Raw genomic sequence first — 27,936 nt, 5'->3', positions numbered from 1 at the left:
AGGTAAAGGAGGAAGTTGGGAGGTGATGAGGAAAGGAGGGGTGAATTGACTCCAAGAATCAAGCTCTGGGGTTCCTGGCGGGGTGCCCTCTCCCTGCTCCACAGCTGGTAAAAACAGCCAGCTGGCCCAGAGGCAATCACAATTAGGGTAGCAGCAAGCACTTATTATCATGTGCCAGGCACTCTATATCTGTGAACTCATTTGATTCTCACAGCCCCATAAGGTAAGCACTATTATTGCCCCATTTTACAGATGGGAAAACTGGGGCACTGACAGGTTATGTCAATGACTCAGATCACACAGTAAGTCGGTACCAGGGTGGAGACTTGAACTTCTCAGCTGATTTCCAGAGCACAGGCTCTTAGCTACCACTCCTTTCTGCCCCCCTCACTCTGTCTCTGGCTTGCTCTGTGACCTAAGAGAGGTAAATTCTCCACTCTGGGCCTCAGTTTCCTCATCTGCATGGTGGCGGTAATTGGAGTAGATAAGTTCACCTCCTTCTTGTGATGTTTGTCTCTCCATTACTAATTACTCATTCTATTTCTCCCGTACTGGACTTTCAGCTCCATGAGCTTGGGGACAAAACCTATTTTGGCCACTACTATATTCCCAATTCTTAGCACAATGCCTGGCCCATAAAAACTCAACAAATATTTCTTGAGTAAATGGCCTTTAAGGGTTTGAGGATCATTATAAATGGCTTGAGTATATGATAAAAGTTTTGGACCCTTTACATAGAAAAATCAACATATATCAGTGGTTCTCAGCTGGGGGTGATAGTGACCCTCCCACACACCCAGGGGACATTTGGTAATGTTTGGCAACATTTCTGGTTGTCATAACTGGCAGGGGGAGGTGCTACTGGTGTGGGGTAGAGGCTGGGGATTCTACCCAACATCCCACAATGATAGGATAGCCTCTCAAAACAAAGAACTATCTGGCCCCAAACAACAATACCGTTAAATTTGAGAAATGTGACATATGTACATAGATATGGCATTTTGTACAATTTATGGCAAATTGGGGGTGGTTCATGGATTCTCCTAGAGCCCATGTCTGCTACCAGATGAAGATCCCCTCGATTGGAGGGTCTCTTTGTTTCCATCTCTAAAATCATATTGCTCTATGATCCCATACTCTGAAGTCTGGAATATAGTTCCCAAGTCCCCTGTCCTAACCTCTGATTCCCCAAAGACCGGAGCCTCCTCTCTGATCTGAAGTTGGTGCAGAGGATTAGGAGAGAAGGATTCCAGTTTTAAGTCTCCCCCCACCTCCACCCCCTGGTCATCTCATTTCCTGTAAATGGTACTAAAGGTGAAAAGCTTCAGAACCAGATAGCCCTAGGCTTGAGTCCTGATTCTGTTGTATTAACTCACTGTGTGATCATAGCTAAGCGCCTTAACCACTCTGAATCTCCGTTTCCTCTTCTAAAAATGGGAAGGGTACTTACACCTACCTCACAGAGTGGTGGGGATGAAATGAGATGCTTATGGGGAACTTAACACAGTACTCAACACAGTAAATCTCAAAGAATGCATTATTATTATGGTTCAGAGGTGAAGTGACTTGCCCAGGGTCACACAGCCAGGAGATGGCAGAGCTGGGAATGAAAACCAGAACTGTGCGACTCCAAAACAGATGTTCATTAATTCGTGAACTCTAGGGCTTCAATTTTCCCATAAAGGAAGTTAACTGTCTCCATCTCATAGACTGATTTATTAGATAAGCATATAAAGTGCCTGGCACATAGTAAGCCCTTTAAATACAGCTTGTCAAATTGTTGCTGTAGTCCTTCCCAAATAATGCTTTGAAGAAGGCAAATATAGATCCTAGCTCACACTGGCTGGTTGGGAAGAAGGGAGGGAGGGAAGATGCTTGTTATTGGCATAAGGGGTGATAATTGGGGCTGGCGCTTGTGCTGGGTTGAGCAGTTCTGGAGAAGTGAAAGGGCTTCCAGAGATCATCCCCACCCCCCTCCTGCTATTTTGCAGCCGAAGAGTCCAAAGCCCAGAGAGGGGAAGGCATTTACTCTAGTTCACACAGCAGATTAGAGTCCAAGACCCCGTCTCCTGATTCCAGGTCAGAATCATGGTCTTGGCTCAGATAATTAAAAGCGATCACAGCCATCTCTTGAATACTTGCAACATACACTGTCCTAAGTATTTTATGTGCTGGATCTCATTTTACCCTCACATCAATTTAGGGACAAAGGGCCCTTTTAAATTTATTTTTATTGTTTAGTTATTTATTTTTTGGAGTTCACGTACATTTATTCAATTGACACCAGTGGGGAGTGGGGGTAGACAGGTTTTTCTTTTCTTCCACACAAACCGGAAGACAATTTCACACAGTTTCCCCAAGTGGGGAAGTCTAAATCAACGCACACCCAGTGGACAGAGAACGCAGATAGCAGCCCGCTGTCCAGATATTTGCACATAATTATAGGACCCCTGCCACAGGATGCGCCCTGGTCCACCACACCCCCACCTCTCCAGACCCTCCTCTCCCACCCCAACCTCATTGCCTTTAGCTACAGTAAATACCCCAGGGCCTGGGACATAGCAGACCGCTTAGGGGGCTGCTGGCCCTGGATGGCTGGACCCAGCCGGCCACGGGAAAAGGGTAAAGCTCAGAAGGGCTTTTTTTACAGCTGAGGAAACAAACTCACGTGGTGAAGACATTTGCCCAAGGCACTGAAGGAATGAAGCCATGTCTGCTGGCTTCCAGATGCCACAAACTCCCCCTTTTACTATCCTGAACCATCCAGCCTGTCGAAGACAGGGGGTTGTCCCCGTGGAATCCCCCGATTCCTGCCAAGCAGAGCCCATGCCTTCTGCTCTCAGGTGGAGCAGAGGAGGAAGCTGAATCAAGGAAGGCTTCCAGGAAGAAGAGGACAGAGCCTGGGAGTGTAGGGAGGGGCCCACGAGGGGGTCTGACTGGGAAGGGGGATCATTAGGTTCAGAAAGAAGCCTCAGGGAATTTTCCATCCTTTTCTCTTAGGCTGACCACTTGGGGCCTTCAGATGGAGGGCTCAGGGAGTCCTCCAGCCGTGCCTCCCTCCCTCGCTCTCACACAGTTCTCACAAGCTCTGCAGTTTGCAAAACCCAATCCTTCCCCTATGGGCCTGTGGTTTCCTGTGGGTCTGGGGTCCTGCCTGACTCGGCAATGGGGACTGTGGGCAGGAGGGAGAGGGGGAGGTGGTGTAAGCCCTTTCTTTGCCTTCTCATGCTGGGACTGCCACACACACACACACACACACACACACACACACACACACCACACACACACACACACACACACACACACCATTCCCTGAGTCAGCTCTCGCCCCAGCCTGTCGGGGAGGGGCGGGGTCACTGATTCATTTGACAGCGCCTCTTTAAAGCCCCCACAAGGGCAGCTGCAGCCAGACACTGCTACCCTCACCATGAACCCCTGGCAGCCCTTGGTCCTGGCGCTCCTGGTGCTGGGCTGCTCTGCTGCCCCCAGACCACGCCAGCCCACCTTTGTAGTCTTCCCGGGAGAACTACAAAGCGATCTCACCGACAGGCAGCTGGCAGAGGTAGGCACACACTCCAGCCTAGAGTTGGGAAGGGCTGGCTAGGAGTCCCAGGAAGGACATGGGCTCTCAGAGGAGATACTTAGGGGCATGTTGGGGGGTGATGGGCACCTCTGGAGAACAGAGGTGTCCAGGCTCGGGCACTGGGATGCTCTGGACAGTGATTGCCAGGAATGGGCTAATGAGGGTTTCCTAGATGGGCAACGGGAAGTGGTGAAGGGGCATTGGAGGGTTCTGGAGTGAGGATGGGCTGGGGATGAACAGGGGTAAACCCTAGGAGGCCCTGAGGTAGGCATGGGCCAGGGGCATCCAGGGGTGGAAAGGAGCTGAGGATGTCTACAGGGAGGGGAGATTCTTGGGTGGGCACAGGCACTGGTATGCAGGGTACCCAGTCCTGGATACAACACCTTGTTGCTAGTCCCTGAGAGCCTGGAGGGATGGAGTCCTCACCCAGCAGGTCAGAGAAAGGAAGTCAGGGCTCTGGGATGTCTCTGCCCCTCCTTCCACAGGAATATCTGTACCGCTACGGCTACACTCATGTGGCAGAGATAAGGGAGGATGAGCAGTCCCTGCGTCGGCCTCTGCAGCGTCTCCAGCGGCGCCTGGCCCTGCCGGAGACTGGCGAGCTGGACAGCACCACCCTGAATGCCATGCGTGCCCCGCGCTGCGGCGTCCCAGACCTGGGCAGATTCCAGACCTTTGAGGGCGACCTCAAGTGGCACCATCACAACATCACCTACTGGTGCGAGGCTGGGCCCCCCGGGGGCGAGCGGGGCGTGGTGGGGAGAGGCCGTCCTGGTGGTCAACACGTCCCGTCTTAGGCCCATCCCTGGGTTTCACTAAACCAGGGATTTAGTGAGCCCAGGGCAAGCGGCTCCACCTCTGAGCCTTCGTTCCCCCATGGGAAACGACCTCGCAGTCTGAGTCCTCCTGTCGGGGCCGTTGTGAGTGTCCAAAGAGAAAAATGCGTCTGAAAGTGCTTTAGAGCTGAAAGCGTGGAGCGCAGACAGCGCTGTGTATCTGAAGTTGCCGAGACACGGGGTGTCGCTGCTGCTCCGGATCCCGCCTCTCACTTCCGACCCCTAGCCTCCTGCCTTTCCCCTGCAGGATCCAAAACTACTCGGAAGACTTGCCGCGCTCCGTGATCGACGACGCCTTTGCCCGTGCTTTCGCGCTCTGGAGCGCGGTGACGCCGCTCACCTTCACTCGCGTGTACGGCCGTGAAGCCGACATCGTCATCCAGTTTGGTGTTAGGGGTGAGAACGCGAGAAGGGGAAAGCCAGGAGAATCTGAGAGGGGACAGAGGAGGGAGGACCTCGGAGAGAGTAGAGGGGGCCCTGGACCCGGATTTCTCTTGCTTGTCCCCGCAGCCCTGGCTGCCGCTCGCCCTTATGGCGCCCCCTGCTGACCGACACCTCACAGTGCGGGGACGCAAATCTTGGACAGCAGCTCCTAGGCTGGATTGCAGCCCGCACTCAGTCCAGCGCCCTTGGGCAGTGCACAACCTGCGCAACCGTACGCGGCTAACTCTCTTCTCCACCTGCTTCTTCAGAGCACGGAGATGGGTATCCCTTCGATGGAAAGAACGGGCTCCTGGCACACGCCTTTCCTCCTGGCCCAGGCATTCAGGGAGACGCCCATTTCGACGATGAAGAGTTATGGTCTCTGGGCAAAGGCGTCGGTGAGATTCCCGAACCGCCCCGGTCTCCATTCCCTTCTCCTCTCACGCGCATCACCAGCCGCCCTGACCCCGTCTCCCTTTCCTGCAGTGGTTCCGACCTACTTCGGAAACGCAAAGGGCGCCACCTGCCACTTCCCCTTCACCTTCGAGGGCCGCTCCTACTCCGCCTGCACCACGGACGGCCGCTCCGACGACATGCTCTGGTGCAGCACCACGGCCGACTACGACACCGACAGCCAGTTCGGCTTCTGCCCCAGCGAGAGTGAGTACCCACCCTCCTCGAGGGTCCAGAACGCTGGGTTTTTACCCCAGCCTTGCCGCTAGTGCTGTGTGGCCTGCAAAGCACTGTCCTGTTCTCTGGGTCCGTTCCCCCGTTGTGAAAGGAGGCGAGGAGGGGTGGAGGACACAGGTGGCTTGTGGGTCAATAAACTCGTGGCGCCTTCGGGTAATCGCGTGGGCCTCCCAGGACTCTACACCCAGGACGGCAATGCGGACGGCAAGCCCTGCGTTTTTCCGTTCACCTTTGAGGGCCGCTCCTACTCTGCCTGTACCACCGACGGTCGCTCGGACGGCTACCGCTGGTGCGCCACCACCGCCAGCTATGACCAGGACAAGCTCTTTGGCTTCTGCCCGACCCGAGGTACCTCTGCCCCACCTACCTGATTCAGCCTCGCCCCCTAATTCCGCGTCGGTCCCCGAGCGTGGCTCTTCCACCCATCAGTTTGTCCTTCTACTCCCAGTGGGTCCTCAGGACAGCCGTGACTCTGGCCGCCATCACCACGGCTCCTCCCCCTGCCTTCCTATTGCTGCCGCCGCATTCGCGGAGGCCTCGCCTTTTAGCCCTGCTTGCAGCCTCTCCCTGGGCCTCTGATCCTCAGGCCCCGCCCACCAGTCTAGCCTGGTCTCCGCTGCGTGCGGCACCACGCCCCCTAAGCTTTTTTTTTTTTTTTTAAATTTATTTTATTTTTGGCTACGTTGGGTCTTTGTTGCTGTGTGCGGGCTTTTCTCTATTTGCGGCGAGCGGGGGCTACTCTTCCTTGTGGTGCGCGAGCTTCTCATTGCGGTGGCTTCTCTTGTTGCGGAGCACCGGCTCTAGGTGCCGGGGGCTTCAGTAGTTGCAGTACGCGGGCTCAGTAGTTGTGGCTCGCGGCTCTAGAGCGCAGGCTCCGTAGTTGTGGTGCACGGGCTTAGTTGCTCCGCGGCATGTGGGATCTTCCCGGACCAGGGCTCGAACCCGTGTCCCCTGCCTTGGCAGGCGGATTCTTAACCACTGTGCCACCAGGGATGCCCGCCCCCCCCCCACAAGCTTTTAAAATAGGCCTCCAAGTGTCTCTCTCTCCATGATTGGCCCGCCCCTGGGTCTTTATTGGACTCACCCACTTGGCTCACCAGAGGCCCTGGGTCTCTCTAGTTGACGCGACGGTGACCGAGGGCAACTCGGCGGGGGAGCTGTGCGTCTTCCCCTTCATCTTCCTGGGCAAGGAGTACTCGGCCTGCACCAGAGAGGGCCGCCATGATGGGCAGCTCTGGTGCGCCACCACCTCCAACTTCGACAGAGACAAGAAGTGGGGCTTCTGCCCGGATCAAGGTGGGCATGGTTCTGAGATTCCCAGGCTGGGACCTCAGCCAGGACAGTAGTGTCCGGGAGGGATGGCCGGGGCTGGGAGCTCGGCTCAGGGCTCACGTCTCAGGCTCCCTCTTTCGTCCAGGATACAGCCTGTTCCTTGTGGCGGCGCACGAGTTTGGCCACGCGCTGGGCTTAGATCACTCGTCTGTGCCAGAGGCGCTCATGTACCCCATGTACAGTTTCACTGAGAAGCACCCCCTGCATAAGGACGATGTGCAGGGCATCCAGCATCTGTATGGTGAGGGTGTGGGGCAGGGACGGCGGGAGGAGAGGGAAAGGCTGGGCTCTGCCGGCCGCGAGTACCCCGAGAATGCAGAGGAGGGGAAAGTTAGGACCCCCAACATCTATCTTCTGGAGACCCTGGCCAATGGGTACAATTGTTGCCAGGTCAGTGCTTGGAGATGGTGATAAAGAGCCCAGACTCTAGAGTGAGACAGACATAGGTTCAAAAGCCAGTCCAGCCACTTCCTGGCTAGATGACTTTGGATATGTTACTTCACCCCTCAACTTCCTCATCTGTAAAGTGAGGCTAACACCTGCCTCATGGGGTTGTTAGGAGGCTTAAGTGAGCTAGAATAATGCCTGGCATATAGTAAGCACCATATAAGTGTTTGACATTTTTATTATTATCACCACTTATTATCATTAGTATATTTCCTCATTAAAAATGGAGATATTAAAGAATCTACTTCATAGTTTTTTTTTCTGAAGATCAAACAAGCTAATGTGAATATTTTAAAATATAAATTTATTTATTTTTGACTGCGTTGGGTCTTTGTTGCCGTGCGTGGGCTTCAGTAGTTGTAGCACGTGGGCTCAGTAGTTGTGTCACACGCGCTTAGTTGCTCCACGGCATGTGGGATCTTCCCGGACCAGGGCTCAAACCCGTGTCCCCTGCACTGGCAGGTGGATTCTTACCGCTGCGCCACCAGGGAAGTCCCTAATGTGAGTTTATAAAGCTCCTAGCACTGTTTGGCATTCAGGTTGAGAGCTCAAAAAACACTTCTCTCTCAGCAGCCTGGGGATGGGGGTGAGTATGTGAAAGGAAGCGGCCTGCCCAGGGTTGGGGGGAGGCAGGGTCCAGCGTCTAGAGTGCGGAGAGTGAGCGCCAGGGGCCTCACTGGTAGGCTTTGGGGGAGCAGACAGTCCATGGGCACAGCGCTCCGTAGGAACAGGGGCTGTCTCATGCGGTGTCTCTTTTTAGGTCCTCGCCCCAAACCTGAACCACGGCCTCCAACCACTGCCGCAGCTGAACCGCAGCCCACCGCCCCTCCCACGGTCTGCGCCACGGGGCCTCCCACTGCCCCCACCCCAGAACGCCCCACTGCTGGCTCCACAGGCCCCCCTTCCGCTGGCCCCACGGGTCCTCCCACTGCTGGCCCTTCTGCGATCCCTACACGGTCCCTGGATCCAGCGGACGATGTCTGCAACGTGAACTTCTTCGACGCCATCGCGGAGATCGGGAATCGCCTGTATCTCTTCAAGGATGGGTGAGGGGCAGGGGCTATGAGGTTTCGGGAAGGGGCTTGGAGGCGGGACCTGCCTGTGTCTCCCCGCCCACTGACCTTGTGTTCAAGGTTCAGTGCCAGCCGTTCCCTTTTCTCGTCCAGGAGGTACTGGCGACTCTCTGAGAGTGGGGGACGCCGGTTGCAGGGTCCCTTCCTTATCAAGAACACGTGGCCTGCGCTGCCCCGCAAGCTGGACTCTGCTTTTGAGGATCCGCTCACGAAGAAGATTTTCTTCTTCTCTGGTTAGTTTCCTGCTTTCTTCCTTCCCTATCCGCCCCCCCCCCAAACACACACACACACACACACACACACACACACACACCAACCTAGAAGGACCAAGAGACCGAGGACAATTCATAAAACGTCTTGTGTGCATTAGAAAAAGACGCCCCCTTCTGGCGGATACAATTTAGCAAATTTAGCAGGGGCTGAATTTCAGCCCTCCTCACCGCACCCTTGGACAATCGTACCGAGAGGCTCTGCTCCTTGGGCACACAGACTGCGGGCACGCCGGGCGCGGAAAGGCCTCGCTGCGTTCTCCCTCTTGATATTCAAGGAGAGTATATGCCCCGCCCCCAGACCGATGTGACCCTTCTCTCCTGCAGGGCGCCAAGTGTGGGTGTACACAGGCGCGTCGGTGCTAGGCCCAAGGCGTCTGGACAAGCTGGGCCTGGGCCCGGAAGTGGCCCAAGTCACCGGGGCCCTGCCGCGCGCCGGGGGTAAGGTGCTGCTGTTCAGCAGGCAGAGCTTCTGGAGGTGAGAGTCCCGGGACCGCCGGCAGGGGGAGCCCAGGCGCCATCCGACTGCCCGCCGGCTCAGCAACTGTCTCCTCGCTGCCGTCCTGCAGGTTCGACGTGAAGACACAGAAGGTGGATCCCCGGAGCGCCACCCCAGTGGACCAGATGTTCCCCGGGGTGCCCCTGAGTACTCACGACATCTTTCAGTACCAAGGTGAGGGATGAGGACGAGGGTCGGGGGAGGATCCCTCCCTGAGACACCTCCCACGGTAGGTTCCCCTGCCTTAGTGATTGGTCAAATTCTGAGAGAGAGAAAGAAAAAGCCCCTGGAGATTGAGGCAAATGCCCCAGCACAGGTGAGGTCCCTATAGAGGCAGGGATCTTACCAGATCATTCAGGGACACAGGGGCGCAACCAGAACTAGGACCCAGATTTCCTGTTTCCCCAGCTGAAAGCCCTTTCCCCTACAAGTACAGGACACCTGGTTTGCATGGAGGCTCATTCCTTTATTAGACAATATTTATCAAGTGCCTATAATGTGCCAGGCACTGTGCTGCCACTGGGGATACAGTGATAAATAAGACAGTTCATAGCTGTGTGTCTTTGGGCAAGTCACTGCTACTCACAGAGCCTCAGTTTCCCCATCTGTAAAATGGGGGTGGTAGCTGGAGGTACACTTGCTTTCTCTTTCTCACTGCTCACCTCCAATCAGCTGACAAGTTCTGTTGACTCAGCCGCCAAAATATTCACAAGCTCCTCTGCAAACACCCTAGTCCAAGCCATACTGGTTGTCCAATACCTTTAATATATTCTGTGAGAGTAGGGAGGGGCTAGGAGTGGAGGGCGATGGTTTTGTGGGTGACTCCAGACCCATTCCAAGGTCAAAGAAATTAACATGACCTGATCTGACCCCCTCCCCCCTCCTCATCCCCGCCCACTACTCCTGTCATTCCCTTTGCTCTGCTCCACTCACACCAGCCTCTGGCTGTTCTCTGAACACATCAAGGTCATTCCCAGCTTAGGGCCTTTGTGCCAGTTGTTCCCTCTGTCTGGAAGGTTTTCTCCCCAGATTGTCACTGGGCTGCCTCCCTCTCATCCTTTAGGTCTCAGCACTAAGGCCACCTCTTTGGAGAGGCCTTCTCTGACCCTCATTATCTATTCACTTGCTCGCTCGCTTTTAATATTTCCTCCATCGCTTTCTCCATTGTCAAAACCAATCTCATTTATTTATGCATTTGCTTGTTAATTGTCAGTCTTACCCCACTAGGGTGTAAGCACCAAAAGAACTGAGGTCATGCCTGCATTTTTCCTCTGCTGTATCCCCAGTGCCTCTAACAGTGCTTGGCACGATAAATATTGTTGGATGAATGAATGGGATTTGTTGAATGAATTGTTCTGAGTATCAACTGTGTGCCAGGCTCTGTGTCAGTGCTTTGGACAAGGAGGCCTGTGCCCTCCAGCATCTCTGTGGGGGGCAGGGTGGGGATACAGGTGTCCTATGAAAACCTTGGAAAGATCTCGAAAGGGCAGGAGGGATGATTGTAAAGATCTCACTCCTGTTTCTGTATGTGTATGTGGGAAGGTTGGAATCACCCCTCTTGGTCCTGCCTTTCCCTTGCAGAGAAAGCTTACTTCTGCCAGGATCGCTTCTACTGGCGCGTGAGTTCCCGGAATGAGGTGAATCAGGTGGACTATGTGGGCTATGTGACCTTTGACCTCCTGCACTGCCCCGAGGACTAGGGCTCCCCAGCCTGCTTCAGCGCTGCAGTGGGAGCCCCCACAGGGACCATCCCGATAGGGAATGAGCCAGTCTGCCGGATCCAAACTGGTGGGTCTGTTCTGAAGGACAAGGAGAAGGGGAGGTGGGCTGGGCCCTCTCTTCCCACCTTCTTTTTTTGTTGGAATGTTTTTAATAAACGTGGATTCTTTAACCTTTAGGAGCAGATTTATGTATGTATTGTACGCATGCACGCATGTATGTATGTAACCAACAGAGGGCTTACTATGCGCCAGGCAATGTTCTAAGCACTTCATAAATATTAACGTTCAAGCCTTCCTATTAAGAAGGTATAATGTAATTACTCCTATTTTATAGCCGAGGAAATGGCCGACCTATTATTCATTCATCAAACATTTATTGAGCCCTTACATGAAGCCAGGCCCTGTGCCGGGCACTGGGGATAGAGAAATGAGTTAGACTATGTTTCTATCCTCAACGACCTCTCAGTGGTCCTCAAATTTTCGGGTGCATGAGAGAGTCCTCAAAACTTGCTTAAAATGCAGGCTCCGGGCTCTAGCCCCAGAGAGTCCAGCTTAGTTACAAGGGTGATGATTCTGTGGCTGGTAGAGGTGGGGTCACACTTGGAGAGTGTGCAGCGTGTGACCCTTTTTCTAGAATAATGGCGCACATGCGCGCACGTGTGTGTGTTTGTGTGTGTGATTCTGCATGTTGTGGTTGAAGTCAGGAAACATTTCCCAGCCAAGATGACATGTGAACTTGAACTGAATCTGGAAGGGTGAGCAAGAGTTTCTTCTTGCGCAAGGAAGACTATCTTCTTCGAGGATAATTTACCAAGAACCATTAAACCTAAAAACGTTCCCACTCTCTAACCCTCACCCATGTGTGCACAAAACAACACCTAGAAGGATGTGAATTGCAGCATTGTTCATAGAATGAGAAACTGGCAACAACCTAAGTGCGCAGAAGCAAGGCAGTGGATAAATAAAATACGGATTATATACACGATGATAGGAACTACCCCTAGCAAGGCACTGACTAGGTGCCGGGCACTGTTGCACGTGCTTTATGTGCGTTAACACAGCCAATCCTTAAAACAACCCTATGAGACAGGTACTACTCTTACCTTAGAGGTACTATTACTATTGCTATCACTCCCTCCCCCTGCTTTATAAATGAGGTAACTGTGGCACAGAATTACACAGCTGACCTGCAGTCTCCTAGCTGGTGAGTGGTGACCTTGGGATTGGAATGTGAGCTCTTGGGGTAAATGCTGGGAGGAGAGAAAAAGCAAGGGGGCGTTTGGGGGAACTAGAATTGGCTCAGAACTCTAGTATGTGGTTTGAGCAGAGAGGATTCTGGAATGGTTGAGATAGGAATGGTGGTGTGGGCTAGATGAGAGAAGGTCGAAGTGGCAGGCTGAGGAGGATGGATTTGACCCTCCAGGACGGCAGAGGGACTTGACTGAAGGGGCGGGGCAGGTGAGTGGAGGTGATGGGCTTGGTCAGCTTTGATCATCTTCCACACCCGGGGCCCAGGTGGGAGTGTAAGGAGGGGTTCAGGGAACTTCCTCCTAAGCTTCCTGTGGGTGGGGCCCCTCTCCCTTAACTCACCCATTTCTCACTCAGGAATGACCCACTTCCACTGGCATACAAATGTTCCTTAATATGGCTTGTTTAAAATCCCTCTAGACCCCTGTCTCTCGGTTCTGTTCCATTTCTCTACTCCCCACCCCCATCCACAGGAATACTTCCCCAAAGTACAGTTTCTACTCACTGTCTCCCATTCTCTTCTCAGTCATTTGCAACCTGGCTCCCACTCCACTCCTCCACTGAAATGACTCTCTTCAAAGCCACCTGTGATCTTCCTGTAGCCCGATACAGTGGGTACTTCTCTGGGCTCATTCCATACCATCTCTTGGCTTTTTTGACCCAGTGGAAAATGCCCTTCTTCCTGAAATTTTTCTTCACTTGGTCTCTGGGTCACCCCTTCCTCCTGATTCTCCTCCCCTCTCGCTAGCTGGATCTCCCTCTTTCCAACCTTTAAATGATGGTGTGCCCTTGTGCTCTATCCTTGGACGTCTTTGCTGTGTACACGCATTCCCTGTGATCTCGTCTAGCCCTGCAGCTTTACACAGCACCTCTCTGCTAAAGACTCCAAAATTTACATCCCCAGCCTTATCCTCTCCCCTGAGCTCCAGAGTCAGATGTTCGACTGCCACCTCCGCATGATCCTTAGGTGCCGAAGAGATATCTCAGTATACCGGGTCCACCTGAGCTCTTGGGCTCCACCTTCCAAATATACTCCTCCATCGGTTGTCCCCACCTTAATAAAAGACGACGTCATCTGCCCTCAATCGAGCTTAAAACCTAATCAGTCCTAAAATCTAGGGATCTGTTAAATTCCTTTTTCTGGCACAGGGTTTCTCAGCCTCGGCACTATTGACAATTTGGATCAAATTATTCTTTGTCGTGGGGGACTGTCCATACATTGTAGGATGTTTGATGTCTTCCTCCAGGAGGTAGTGGGATCCGTGGACAGATGCTGGACCCATTCAGGGTCAGTCTCCCTCCCTCTATCACGGGCCCTAACATGGCGACAGAGTGCAGGGAAGCGACGGTGAATCTGTGGCTCGTGGCTGGCAGTCTTGGTGTAGGACTAGATGGCACAGGTGGCCTCTACCAACTAGATGCAGTGCCACCCTCCTCCAGACAACAAAAACATCTCTGAATATTGCCAAACGTTCCCTGGTGGGCAAAACTGCCCCGAGTTGAGAACCATTGCTCTAATGTAACAAACATTCAGACAGCTTGACCCGCCATAAGTGTACATTTCAACAAACTGAACACGACTGTCTAACCAGCGACCAGATCAAGAAACAAAACATTCTTAGCACCCTAAAAGCCCCCTCATGCCCCTTTTTAATCACTACCCCTTCATCCCAAGAGTTACCACCATTACTTCTAACAGCTTAAAGATAGATTTTGACTATTTTTTACTTGGTTTAAATAGTATTTTACAGTCTATACTCTTTTGTGTCTGGCTTTTTTTAAAAAATAAATTTATTTTATTTATTTATTTTTGGCTGTGTTGGGTCTTTGTTGCTGCGCGCGGGCTTTCTCTAGTTGTGGTGAGCGGGGGGCTAGCTCGTTGTGGTGCACGGGCTTCTCATGGCGGTGGCTTCTCTTGTTGCGGAGCACAGGCTCTAGGCCCGTGGGCTGCCGTAGTGGCACATGGGCTCAGTAGTTGTGGCTCGCGGGCTCTAGAGCACAGGCTCAGTAGTTGTGGCGCACGGGTTTAGTTGCTCCGCGTCATTCGGGGTCTTCCCGGACCAGGGCTCACACCTGTGTCCCCTGCATTGGCAGGTGGATTCTTAACCACTGCGCCACCAGGGAAGTCCCTGTGTCTGGCTTTTATTCCATGTTATATCTGTGAGATTTATCCATATTGTTTGTGAATTATAGACTGTTCATTCCCACTACTGTTTTCACTGTATTCACATACCATTACTTATGTGCCCATTTTGCTGTTTATGGTTACTTGGGTAGTTTCTGATTAGAGGCTATTACAAATAATGCTGCTATGAACATTCTTGTAAATGTCTTCTGGTGAACATGGGCAGCCATTTCTTTGGGGCATATACCTTGGAGTGGAATTGCTGAGTAGACAGGTATGTATAAGTTCAGCTTTAGCTGACAGAACAATTTCCCCAAGTGGTGATGCCCATCTATACTCCCACCGGCAGCACATGAGAGTCTAGGAGTCCTCCTTGACTCCTCTTTCCTTTACATGCAATGTCCAATCCAGCAGCAGGTCCTGTAGGTTCTACTTCCAAAACGTATCTGGAATTGGACAACTGCCACCACCCTAGCCCGGCTATCATCACCTCTTACCTGGGGGTTGCAGGAGCCTCCTAATTGACTCCCAGCTTCCACTCCTGCCCTTAGTTGAATGATGAGCAGCCATCATTCCCCTACTCAAAAAGTTCCCATGACTTCCCTTGTAGATTAGAAAAGAATCCAGACTCCTCCCTGAAGCCTTCAAGAGACCATCGATCTGCCCTCCTCTCCTCCCTCATCTCCATCACTCTACTCTCCGTTCACTCTGCTCCAGACACACTGGCCTTCTTGCTGCTCCCTGAACAGTCCAGGCTTCTTTTCACCCCAGGGCCTTTGTACTTGCTATTTTCTCTGCTAGAGAGCTCTTCCCCCAGATCTTTGCTTAGCTGGCTCCTTCTCATCAGTGAGGGCTCGGGTGAAATATCACATCTTCTGAGAGGTCTTCTTAGACCATCCCCTAAAGTAGTCCTTCCCCCTAGTCATTACCCCTTGGCCCTACTTTTTCTTCTTGACATAAACCACAGTCTCAAATTATCTTGTCTATGCGTTTGCTCACTTGTAATCTTTCTCCTCTCACTCGTTAGAATTTGAGCCACACGAGGGCAGGAAGCCAGTCGATCTCATCCAGTGCTGTATCAGTACCTAGCACCAAAGCCTCAAACACAGGCGCGCTATCAAGATGTGCTGAATGAGTGAATTAAACCCAGGTGTTTAGGAGACCCCAGCCGAGGAGGGACCGGGCTCCTGGTGCAGGGGTGGCTCTCAGCAGCAGGTTGGATCCTCAAGCGCTTCCAGTGGAATTGACAGCCCAGGGCCTCAAAGCGCAGGGGCCAGATACAGAGGCGCAGCACAGCGGGCACTAGGACCCTGCGCGGCGCCGCGTCCGGCGGGGGGCGGCCGGCGGGGATGGGGGGATACGCTCTTTCTGCCTCCTGGAGCCCGGCTGCGGCCACTTGTGCGATCCGGGCCCGTACCGCGGCCGCCCGGCTCCTTTCCGCACCATGAGCCGCAGGTTCACTGTCACTTCGCTGCCCCCCGCGGGGCCTGCCGGGACCTCTGACTCGGAGTCCCACCGGCATTCAGCAGCCGATCTCGGTCGCCTCTCAGGAGAAGACGCCAAAGGTAGAGGCCGCAGGGGGCGGGGCCTGCCGGAGTGGGGCGGGGCCAGATAAGGGGAGGGGACACGGTGGGCGGGTCTTCTGTTGGGAGGGGTGGGACCAGGACTGGTAGGCAGAGGGTCCCAGCCGAAGGCCAGAAAAGGGAGAGGAGGTGGAACCTAGGGAACTGGGGGAAGGCTGAAGGGAAATGATGAAGGGAGGGACCACATTGAGGTGGGAGGGGACACAGGGAAGAGGGTGGGGCTAGAGGCGAAGGGGCGGATCTTATAAAGAAGCTAGGGTCCAGGGGGCTGGGCCGGAGCGCAATAAAGGGGAGGGGTCATCTCGGGTAGGGGGCGGGACCAGAGGGGGAGAAGGTGGAACCAGGGAAAGGGAGGGCCGTGTGCGTCCACAGCCAATGGGTGGAGGCAGGACTATCTCGTTTTGGGGGCAGAAAAGGGCGGGACCAGAGACGAAGGGGTTGGGCTAGTAGTATAGGGGTGGAGTTGAGGGCGGGAGGAAACATGAGTCCGGGTCGCTAGGCCTCCAATCCTCAGTCACCCAGGAGGCGTCGCGGACAGCGCCTGGGGATCCCGGGAAGAAGACAGGAGAATGAGAAATTTGGACCCCGCGCCGCTAGATCCTGGCAGGATTCCGTGGGCACTCTAGTCCCGTCCCTGGGGGATTCACTTAGCTCCTTCTACTCCAGCTCCACAAGCGGTGGGTGGAGCGAGCTCAGGCTGTTCTGGGGGCGTCTTCCTGGAGGGCCCACTGCAGTGATCTTGTAATGGAAGTTACATGCAGGGTACAGAAGAGAGAGGAGGGAAGGGATCGTTCTAGGCTTCGGTGAAGAATTAGCATCCTGGATGCACACGCAGTCTTCTCCGCAGGGGCCACTTGTCAGGGGTCCCCTGCCTGACTCTGGGCCCCTCAGGTCTGGAAGGAACGTGGAGAATTCGCTTGAAGTGGCCCCAGCGCGGGGAGGAGGAAGAGCCTCCCCGGGCCGCCAGGGGTCGCTGCTGAGCCGCAGGTGAGCTCACTCTGACCCCAGCAAAACTAAGCACCAAAAACCCTTTAGGGGTTTATTTGGTGAACCTCTGCATTGGATAGATGACCAAACTGAGGCCTATATTTCAGCATGGCTCCAATCCCGTGAACCAACCGCCTCCTGGACGTTGTCATTCAGATTTTTGAGGGCTCTTTCCTTTCTTCATCTTTCCCATAATCTGTCTGCCCCTTTTCTCATTTTCAGGAATGCCTTACCATTCTTACAGATTTAAAAGTCAGAGCTCTAGAAGCCATTCTCAACGCCCCCTTTTCTCTTCCCACCAGATCTGATTGGTCCTCATGTCTTGGCCACTTCACCTTCAAAACTTAGCCTGAATCTGGCCACATCTCTCCTCCTGTCATCATCACCCTGGTCCAAACCTCCATCATCTCTCACGTGGCCATGACCACAGCCTCCTCACTGGTCTGCCTGCCTCCAATCCTGTTCACACCACACAACCCCCCCCGCCCCCCCATCGCTTGTAGGATAAATGGCAAACCCTTTAGTCTGTCATTCAAACCCTTCCCTCATCTGCTCCTGGTATACCTGTCCGTGTCCTTCTCCCACCTCCATTAGTCAGGGAAACTCCTCCTCACTCTGTAAGTTATAGCTCATTTAACCTTTTCTGAAAATCTTTTTCACGTTCCCTCACTTCCAGGCAGAGGCAGACATTCCTCTTCTGCCCGCCCACTGCACTATTATAGCACATGTCCCAATGGATGGAAGTTATTTACTTGTGTGTCTCCTACATCTCAAGGGCAGGGACCACATCCTTTTAACTTTGTGTTCCGAGTACCAAGCCCACAGCCTCGCACTTAGTAGGTGCTTACTGCTCATCAGATGAGAGGGGGAGTGGCTGTAGACTCCTGCTTCCCCTACCCTTGCCTTCTCTCCTGTCATTCCCCACCCCCTGGCCTGAGAATAAGATGGCTCGCTCTCTTATCCCAAGGTGACTGTTCCGTCTTCCCATTCCCATTTCCAAGCTCTTGCATAATGAAGTAAAATACGGCTCCCAGTGTTGGGTGTGCAGGTGTGTGTGCAAATTGGAGGTGAATCTGGAACGCTGTGGGCTTGTGACAGAGGCGGTGTGTGTGTGTCTTTGCATGTCTTGAGGGAGAAGCATCCCACGCTAGCTCTGGTGACCTGTGGGGCAGTCAGTGAGTCAGTGCTTACGTGTGTCATTGTATGCCAGTGTGTTGATTGGCATGTTGATGTGTGTACTTCTGTGTCTATCTGTGGGATGGGTACCTGTGTGCATGAGTTTACTGAAGTTCCATCTTGAGAGTAATTTGGGGATTTTTAACCTCTTAGGCCCTGAGACAGCCTCCAGCACCTCTCCTTGGTAGGTCGCTACATGGGGAAGTGCACAAGAGCTCCCTAGGGGAACGTAAAATCTGCTGGTATCTTTCCCACAGCTGTTTTTGTGCCAGTGCTCTGGCCCCAGGGGGATGCTCTCCCCACCTGTTGTCATCACCCAGGCCCCTTAGGGAGAGATGGCAGCATGTGGAAGGTGGGGGAAGGGTTGGGGGAGGTTTTGTAGGTCACTTACATACAAGTGTTATCTTTCATTCTGGACCCAGGGAGTGGAGTTTGACCCTGGAGGTGCTTCCTGCTGCCAGGAGATCAGCTATAGATGGGAATGCGACTTACAGGGGAGGAAAGAAGCAAGTCAGAAGGTGATCCTTGAATCTACCACTAACACTGGGGGGCAGCCCACATGCCTCAGTTGCCTCATTTGTACCATGGGAAGATCGATGGTGACTTGGCTGGATAGAATTGAACCTGGGACCAACTGTTACAGTTCTGAGCTACTCCCCCATCCCTTTGCACCACTCCCTGCTGTGCCTCAGTTTCTCATAGAGGAAGACAGGGCACTGGGAAGAGAGCTGGGCCTGGTTAAGACTAACAGGAGTTGGGATGTGTCCCCATGGAGTGAGGGGGAGCCAACTTATGCTAGGGGGATGGAGCGAGACCACGGTGCAGCCTATCCACTCTCTAGCACAGCCACTGTGATGTGGCCTTGGGCACACTGCTTCCCCTCTCTGGGCCTCAGTTTCCCCATCTGTAGTATAAAGAAGTTGAACAGGAAGCTACCTGAGGGTCCTTCTAGCCATAAAAATGCTCAGATTCTTTGATGATCTAGAAGGGTGATGTTCTCTACCTCCCCCATACCCAAACCTCATGTTTCAGTCTCTTTATCTGTAAATTGGGAAGAATGACACTGAATTATTGGTAAAAATACCTGATCTGGAGATCTCCAGCCTATCCAAGGAGTTCTCCAGTCACCCACTCCTCAAGCCAGGACTCAGAACCTCACGGCCCACTACCTCAGCCCAAGGTGAGCCCTGGAAATCTCCATGGCAACAAACTGGTTATGAACGGGGCTGTAGTTGCCATGGTGATGGGCTGCTCTCTCTCTCTCTCTCTCTCTCTCTCTCTCTCTCTCTCTCTCATCCCCCTCATCTCCCCTCCCCTCTTCTCAATGAACCAGAGCGATCTGCGGGCACCAGCTCTCCAGGTGGGGTGGGGATGGGGGTGGGTACAGTGAGAAAGGGGTCCTGATTGAGAAAGAGGGAAGCCAGGCTGAATCTGTAGAGGAATGGGGGGCTGTTGGGGTGCCATTTCCATGGTGACAGGGCTGCAGCCTGTTAATTAAGCCCCCGGTTACCACGGAGACGATGGTGGTTGACGTGTCTGCTGCGAGCCCTGTGTGTATGGGGTGTGCTCTGTGCCGGACTCGTCAATTCACTGCAAGGGTCTGGGGTCTGGAGGACGGGGCCTGCAGGTGGGGGAGAGAAGAGTGAAGAAAGGAGTTCAGGGCCTTGGCTCCATGAGGCCAGAGCTGGGGGTGGGTGGGTTAGGCCGTGGGGCTAATGATATAGAGACAAAGATGGATGGGGATTAAGCCATAAGGAGGAACACTGTGCCTGACTTTCATGGAAAGAGGACCCAGTCAGGTGGCTCCAGTTTCTTCCAGACAGCTCCTTGTCCTGATTCAGTGGCTGGGGCCCCGGGCTGCAGGTCAGGAAGCCAGATTCTAGTCCCCAATCTGCCACAAGTTCACCTCATGGAGAAAATTTGTACCTTTCCATTTCTAGACTCCAATTTCCCCATAAATGAGGACTGACTAAAAAAATAACTTACAAAGTTCCTTCCAGTTCCCAAATCCTGATATTTAAGAGGCAGCTTCCCTGACCTTTTTTCTCTCTGAGAAGCATAAGGTGGGAGGGGAGAGGAATTTTAGAGACTCAGAGTTTAGAAATAAGACCCTGCCCAGCTCTGCATCTCGTGATGCTTTAATGAGAAGATTCTTCTGGCCCTAGATCTTCCAAGGGCTCTGGGTGGGGAAGCGGTGCTGAGCTGGCAGCCATGTTCCTGGGGCTCAGAGCTGAGGGTCATCTTACTGGCCAAGGCCAGGCTGGCAGTGCAGGAGGTGCCTGCAATGTGTTTTCTGAAAGCCTCACTGCAGAGGGTTGGCCTGAGGCCAGGATAGGGATCAGTCTTCTTGAGAGGTGGCGGGGGGGGGTGTGTGAAGCAAAGGACCGGGGTCTCCCCTTGTGGCTGTCTCTTCACTTGGTCTTGTCTCCTCATGAAGAGCTCCCTGGCTTTAGTCTGAGATAAATTGAGAGAGCACTGAGAGTTTTCAGGGTGGGAAGAAGGCCCATAGATTATGCAGCCTAACCCTTTCATTTTACAGATGGAGATACTCAGGCCCTGAGAGGAACTCAGTTCCTCCAAGGAAACACAGAGTCTGAGGGCAGAGGACAGACAGCACCACTATCTCCTGAATCCCAGATGCCTTGTGAGATAGGAGGTCTGGTGAGGGTGGACAGATGGGACACCCAGGGGAAGAGGATCACCCCTGCCTTCACCTATACTCCCTTGGGATCTAGCTTTTCTCCATGGGCGGGCTCAGTCCCTGAGCAGCCAGGGCTCTGGACCACAAATGAAGAGAAATACCCCCAGGGGAACATCCCAGACCCGGGATTGCTGAAAAACCTCAGTATTTACTTCACAGCACTTCTCAAACAAACATACTACACATTTTACTATATTACCTGTCTCTACAGAGTAGTAGAAAACCATAATGGTGGCGATGGCGGTGGTGGTGGTGGTGTGTGGAGTGGAGTGCTTAGAAATTCTTGCACACTGGCCTACCCACCTGCAACCCTTTAAACCCCTGTCACCAATCCAAACTCACTACACTTTTTTGTGTGTGTGGTTTTCTCTCTGGGAAAGCCAAGAGGACCAATTCTCACACCTGGTCTGAATACCTAGCTCTCCACCCTAAAGAGTCCTTCTGGCATCCATAAAACACAGTGGCAGGGATATCTTACTGGTGGATCCCTCAGAGGGCCCCTTCAGTCAGCTGCTGAAGACTCTGGTTGACCCAATCTGAAGCCACTGACAAATATGCGACAACGGAATCTGAGCAGCGGGCCCTGTCCATGGTCCTGAAAACTCCCATCCTAGAACTGGGCCTCTGGTCGTGTGGATAGTTTTGTTTTGTTTTGCTTTGTGTTTTAAGGATCCTTGAAGGTCTCTGGGCCCACCTCCAATTGCAAGCTGAGAGGCCACTCCAGCTGCATGTCTGAAGTCTGAGCGCAAGAAAAGGGAGAGAGCTCATCTCCGACCCAGTCCCTGTTCCTTTCTTAGTAGCCAAGGATCAGAGGCCACTGAGCAGTTTGGATATGACTGCATTCTTGTCCCTTCTATTGGAGGCAGGACCCATTTAAAAAGAGGTTATGTTGAGGAAAAGAGTCCAAAACTGGAATAAAGGAAACTGGATTCTAGACCAAGTTCTGCCATTCACTGGCGTAGCATCCACAGGCAGTCATCTGCCCCCCCCCCCCACCCTTTGGGCCTTAGCTTTTTCACCTGTAAAATGAAAGCAGTGCATTAGCTAAGGTGATTGACACGATCCTCTCCAGCCCTGGAACTCTCCTGGAATTTAGAGGGCTAGTGTTGGAGGCTTGGGTGAGTCTGAAAATCATTTCCCCTTGATCTGCTCTCCTCCTTGGATGTTTAGGTTTTTCCAGGGACTCAAAGGGTCCAAACCTCTGATGCCGCTTCCTGAGATCTCTCCACCCCTGGCTCAAGCCTGGATTCTAGGGGTGCTGAGGGGTCCCAGGACAATCAAGCCTCTAGGGGACTGGTGTCAGGGGAGGGGGAGGAACACAGAAAGCATGTCAGTTCTGGAATCCTCAGAAAGCAATCCTGGATTAGGGGATTAGACACTCTCACCCCGGGAGAAAATCTGGTCCCAAACCGACAGGCGGCCTCATTCTCCCCTCCCCCACTCTGTTCCCGGCCAGCCTCCGACCCGCCTGCCCTCCCCAAAGGCTGCACCATCCCCAGTGGGGAGGCAGCCCTCCCTGAAACCTCACTGCTGCCTTCTCTCTTCCTCACCGCCTCTCCTTCCCAGGGTCATTCCACAGTCAGAGGGTCCTTGTCTTTGGACTCCAGTGATTTGCCTTGGAGGTGAGATGCTAAGACTTCTATCCGTCTAAGCACAGTAAAGTGTTCACGGCAACTCCTCAGACTCACGCCTCCCATTTTAAGACAGGATGAGCCAGACAGTTCAGCCCGTGACCCTGAACCCCATGGGGGCAGCACAGTGCTTCAGTTAAAGGCTCTGGCCTCCACGCATCCCTAGCTCCAACCTCTTGAACAGTGATTATGGGAGAGGGTCTGGTTCTCCACCGTTCTTCGGGGCTGGCCTTCCCACCACCGTTCTTCGGGGCTGGCCTTCCCAGCTTTGCAGACAGGCTCTCCAGGGACCCATATTCCATGGCGCCCTACCCCTGCCGCCTCAGCCCCCCTCATCTTCCCTCTAGGGGGAGGGTGACCCTCGGCCAGGCAGCCGCTGCGGGGCCGCCTCCCCGCGGCCGCGACCTAGTTCCCTGCCGTTATTTTTAGGGCGCGGGATGGCACCTGCCCACGTGCCGGCCCCGCCTGCGCCGGAGAGTGGGGGGCGGGCGGAGCTACGTCTGCTCAAGGGAGGCGAGGTCCCCATCCCCCGCAGCACCCTCTCCATCCCACCCGCGCAAGCCCCCAGTTTTCGTGCGAGGGGGCCTCCAAGAGCGCACTGCCCGCCCCTCGTCCCCTCTTCTTTCTCCCTCCCGCGCTCCCCCCCGCAAAACCCCGCCAGTGGCTCATGCCTCCTGCATACGGGATGAGGTGAGCAGCGCCGCCGCTGAGAGGGGGCGCGCGCGGGTGTGAGCGTGTGTCCGTGTGCGAGTGTGTGTGCGCCGGGCGGGCGGGCACTGCAGCTTCTTCCTCCGTGGAGCGGAGAGCGAGAGAGAGCTAGAGCGAGCGAGAGAGCGGCGAAGGCAGGCAGAGGGGCGCGGGTGAGGCGGCGCAGCCATCCCCGGGCCCGGCGCCGCGCCGCCACCATGCTAAACAACCTGACGGACTGCGAGGACGGCGATGGGGGAGCCAACCCTGGTAAGCAGCGGTCCGGGGGCGGCGAGGAGAGGAAGCGGCTCTGGGGTTAGAGGCAGAGCGGGGGCCGCCTCCTTCAGAGGAGAGGCGGGGATTGACCGGGGCGGTGGGCGCCCAAGGCGGCCTGGAGCCCAGCTCCATTGGAATGCGCCAGGCACTGTATGAGGTGCTGGAATGCGCCGCGCCTGGGGACAGGGCTGGGGGCCAAGGGGCTGCCATTGCCCGCGGCCCGGGGGCAGACGTGGGTTAGCTAAGCGGGGGAGGCGGTGGGAAGGGGTTGGAAGAGCTAGAACGGGCTGACGTGTAGCTCGACGGGAGGGAGGAGGGCTCCTTTTCCCCGAGGAGGGACCCTGGCGTCCTGGCGCAGAGCGCGGGGGTTGCGGGGGGCGCAGTCTGCGGCAGTCCCTCGCTCTGAGACTTCCAGCTGAAAGATGGGGGGAAGGTGCCTATGGGGGGATTGGAGCCATATGACAGCCCCCGTCCGGCTGCGGTGTCTCCTTAAGGGGTCACTTGATGCGGTCCGGGCCTCCTCCCCCAAAGCTGCCCGGGGTCCGACCTCAGACCGAAGCGTACCCCCTCCGGGGATTTTCAGCTCTACTTTGCGGAATCTCCTTCTCCCTCTCGCGTTCCCGTGGGTTCGGGACGGGTAGCAAGATCACCCTCCTTTCTTCCCCCTTTCCCCTTCCTCTGGGTACCCTGGCATAGCAGTGTGGTTTCAAGGGCGGGGCAGGGGGGAGTCTTTCCAGTCAGCTCTGCTAGCTTCCCCAGTGAGGCCTCGGGAATGGGGTCCCAGCGGCCGAATTCCTGGCGCCGTGGCGCGGACACTGCGGACGCGCTGCGGCGGGTGCGGAGACTCGCTAGGAGCAGAGGGGCTTGGAGCGAGTCCGTTCGCGGCTCCCGCTCTCCTCCGCGCTTTCCCTGCTCCGAGGTCTGCGAGGCCAGCCACCCCCTTGGGCTCTCGGGCCCCCCACCGCCCCCCCACGCGGTCTCAGCCACCCAGCACGGCTGTCAGCTGCCCCCAGCCCCCACCCTCCAGCGGCGCTGCGTCCCTTGCGCACTAGCGCGCCTCCCGCTCTGGCTGTCTGCGCTCAGCGCCTCAAACGCTCCCCTGGGCATTGCTTGACCCTGTGGGCCGAGACTCCTGCAGACCTCCCCCAGGGATGGCCCAAGGCTGAAAGAGCAGGGTCTTCCAGGGACCGGCAGCCTGGCCTTGAAGTCCTCCGGATCCTGGGTTCAAGTCAGAGCCAAGGGGCCGCTTGGGAAGTCTGTGGACACCAGGGTCCCCGATCCTTTGTCTGACACCCCTTCTTCCTCCCTGAGGCTGAGTACGGGTAGGAACTACTAGCTGCCTAACTCATCCATCTCCACAGTGACCCTGAGGTTACCTCAATCCGCAGCCGCCCTCCTCCACAGCAGGCTTAGGCTGCGGGAGGGAGGGGGTTTGGCGAAGTCGAGTCCTCAGCAGAGCCCGGCATCCCGTCGCGGTTCCTAGGGAACGAAGGGGGGCCATTTCCACCTGGGATCCCCTTCAGATGTCACCACTCTGAGGAGGGGGCCTCTGCTCCCGCAGACACGGGGTATGGGTCCAATCCCCCAGTCCCTGCTTTCTCTACCCTGAGGGCGCCATGGGATTTCCATGGGGTCTCACGTGGCCTAGAAAAGTGGCTTCTGTGTGTGGAGCAGGAGTCTAGGAACTCCCTTCAGTTCTACCCCCTCCCCATAAGTTTTCCAGACTCTGCGTGTAGCAGGCTCATGGGGAGACTTTCTCCCTAGATATCAGTGTCCAGGATCTAGAACTAGAGTGGCCAGGACCTGGGTCTGGCATTTTGGGTCCCAGAGAGAGAAAGAAGGCCTCCCAGTGGTGCCTGGAGACGATGATAGGGGGCTCTAAGGACCTACTGGGCTTGAGGGAAGACCACCAGACCGAGAACCACTGGCATCTCTGAACTTAGGTTCTTGGAAATGTAGGAGGGGACCTGGGTCCTGACCTCGGGGAGGTGGGAATGACCAGAGTAAGAAGGCTCCTGTGGACTAAAGAACACAAGGATATTGTCTCTGGCCCCCAGGTCTCCTTTCCTCTTGGGATCTGACGCCTTCCCCTACTCCCCCGATCTGGCTTGGGGATTCCCCCAGGCCTGGCCCCAGGCCCCCAGGGGAGGCTCCTTAGCCCGCGCCGCTAGCCTGTTTCCTCCCCGGGAGCTCTGGCCGCCGCCGCTTAATTGAAAGCCGATTCGGGCTGAGAGCTCCCAGGGGGCGGGGGCGGGGGCGGGGGCCGAGAGGGCTCAGCCTCAGTCTGGCCCTGCTTCTCGCGCGCGCGCCGCACGGCGCTCTCCCATCATCCTGACCCCTGGCTCTGGGGAATCAGGGCGAGTTCCCCCTTCGTAGTCCTGCTCCTCTGAGAACTCATGAAGCTCACCCCTCCCCTTCAACCGGTGTTCCAGGGAGGGGACAAAATCAGCCCTGGCAGACGAGACCGGGGGCCTGGCGTCCCACCCAGGCGGCGGGTGGAAAGGCGGGACCCAGGACAAGCCTACGAACCGCCCCCTCCCCTGCCCTCATCTCGGGGCTGGGATCCGCCCGGGAGTCTGGCTCCGCGCTGCGCGTCGCGTTACATAAGCCGCTGCGGGCGCGTGGCCGGCTCTGCTCCGCGCGGCGCTCTCTGCCCGCGCCGTCGCCATGGAGACCGGCGCGGGGCTGCTTAGATGCCGGGTCTCGGGCCGGGACGCCCCCCATTCCCACCCTGCACGCGCCCCGCGCCCCCACGAAGAAGGAGAGGAGGGGGTGTGAAAGGAATGGGGGGCTCTCGTGTCTGGCTGTCCTGCCCCTAAGAGCGCACGCTGTAGAGAGAGGGACCCAGTCCCACAGTTGACAGGGCCCCTAAATCTTGCTGCCGGGGAAGGCGTGTGGGATAGGGAGCCCAGGCTGGACGGGGTACCACGTCTATTAGTAATCGTAATTGTAACAGTAACGGCAGTAGCTACACTTAGGTGCCAGGCACGCCCAACAGGCATTATTTTACTTAACCCCCACAACAGCCCTATGAGTTAAATACCATCATTATCCCTTTGCAAAGTAGGAAACTGAGGCTTAGTTTAAGTGACTTGCCCCACGTGTCGACACAGCCACCAAAGTTGGGACTGGAACCTAAATCTCCTTGGCTCCAGCCTGTTTTCTTAACCATTAAGAAATTTCTTCTCACCTCATCCCCCTTCAACCCCTCTGGTTACCGCCATAGTGTGATAGGAACACGAGGCATCTTGCCAGCATTTTAAAAGGAGGAGGGACCCACCTCGCTTTTATTTCTCCTTTTCTCTGGCCCCAAACAGCTCTTCTGAGACGCTGGGGGTCAGGAAGGGAGCCTGGGGGAATTCACCTCCACAGACTTTTTCCTGAGCACCTATTACATGCCAGGCTCCCACTGGGAGGACCGGTCTGCGAGCCCCAGGAACCCCCATATGTGAGGAGAAGAGTGAGCTGGGGGAGGCCCCTGTTGGGAGCAGTGCTTGGCTTGACGAGTGAAGTGGACGTGGCGACAGGAGACGGTGGTGGGTTTCCCTTGAGGATACGAGGCATCACTTCCACAATTCTGAGTCGGGATGAGGATGAGATGGGTTATAGCAGGTCATGCTCTGGGGATGGACCCTGGCTGAGAGACGAAGGAAGGTTTCCAGGAGGAGAGGATGGGGAGGATTTGGGGAGATGGGGAGAGAGAGAGAGAGATCAGGAGATGAGGGGACAGGAAATTCAGAATATGTAGGGCCTCAACTTCACTTCTGTTTTGGTCATTGGAGAGTTTCTCCGGAGTCCAAAGAGATGTCTACTGCTGGGATTCAGCCCTGAAACTGAGAAAGTGTGATGGCTGGAGCCAAGGGAGTGTGTCTGTGGAGGGCCCCTTATATCTCTTTGAAAGGACCCTCTCCTTAATGCCCTAGAGACTTTCTTCTTGGGTGATCTCCTCCAGGCACACGGTTTCACACACTTCCTACACCCCTTTTCATGGGCTACCCCCATGTCTTCCTCCTGTCCGGCCTCTCTCCTGGGCCCCAGACTGATCCGTACATCCAAGTGATTCTGGACATATTCACTTGAGTGTCCTATAGCGCCTCACCAGCAATCAAATTCAGCAACTTCCCCACCCCCAATCTCCTTCTTTCCCCTGTTTATTAAATAGCACCATATCCACCCATTTACCCATGCTAGAAACCCAGGCATTATCCTAGATTCCTCCTTCCCACATCCTCAAATATGTGGCATAGAAATGTGTGCCAATAATTCTGGAGTCTATTCATTGTTCCACACTGCTTCTGGTCTGGGTATCATTGGCCCTTGCCCAGATTTCTGAAAGTCCCTAACTAGCTTCTGTATTCTTCATCTAAAGGCCAGAGCAATTGCTCTAAAACACAAATCTGTTCATGGTATTTTTTTGCCTGAAACTCTTCAATGATTTCCCATTGTCCTCTGGATGAAGTCCAAAATCCTTAACATGGCCGGCTAGTCGTTTAAGGACCCGGCCCACAGTTACCTTCCTAGCCTCATTTTTTTTACATGCTACTCCCCATCCTTGCCCCCCACCCCACCATGCCCCTTCTTTAGACTCCTGCCAGATCAAGCTTCTTCCAGCTCCTCTAACCGACTCCTCTCACTCTCACCTCTGGGCC

At 54.9% G+C, this 27,936-nt stretch overlaps 2 protein-coding genes across 2 annotated transcripts in view; both read left to right on the top strand.

The window, feature by feature from the left end:
* Positions 1–3,427: 3,427 nt before the first annotated feature.
* On the top strand, positions 3,428–10,955 carry MMP9 (matrix metallopeptidase 9). The gene is made up of 13 exons (XM_059896143.1): positions 3,428–3,562; positions 4,069–4,301; positions 4,667–4,815; positions 5,112–5,240; positions 5,329–5,502; positions 5,707–5,880; positions 6,652–6,828; positions 6,950–7,105; positions 8,072–8,357; positions 8,478–8,617; positions 8,981–9,131; positions 9,223–9,326; positions 10,734–10,955. Exons 1-13 carry the CDS (start codon positions 3,428–3,430, stop codon positions 10,850–10,852), a joined length of 2,127 nt encoding a protein of 708 aa, XP_059752126.1. The 3' UTR covers positions 10,853–10,955.
* A 12,259-nt stretch (positions 10,956–23,214) lies between these two features.
* The window catches only part of SLC12A5 (solute carrier family 12 member 5), a 28,697-nt gene continuing 23,975 nt past the window's right edge, over positions 23,215–27,936 (top strand). The window contains exon 1 of the mRNA XM_059898605.1: positions 23,215–23,281. Within this exon, the coding sequence (XP_059754588.1) occupies positions 23,230–23,281 (52 nt within the window). The 5' untranslated portion in view covers positions 23,215–23,229. The remainder of the gene's footprint in view (positions 23,282–27,936) is intronic.

The sequence above is a fragment of the Balaenoptera ricei genome, chromosome 15 (assembly GCF_028023285.1).
Source record: "Balaenoptera ricei isolate mBalRic1 chromosome 15, mBalRic1.hap2, whole genome shotgun sequence".
Lineage (NCBI taxonomy): Eukaryota > Metazoa > Chordata > Mammalia > Artiodactyla > Balaenopteridae > Balaenoptera > Balaenoptera ricei.
The sequence above is the reverse complement of the archived record's forward strand: the minus strand, read 5'-3'. Positions and strand labels throughout refer to the sequence as shown.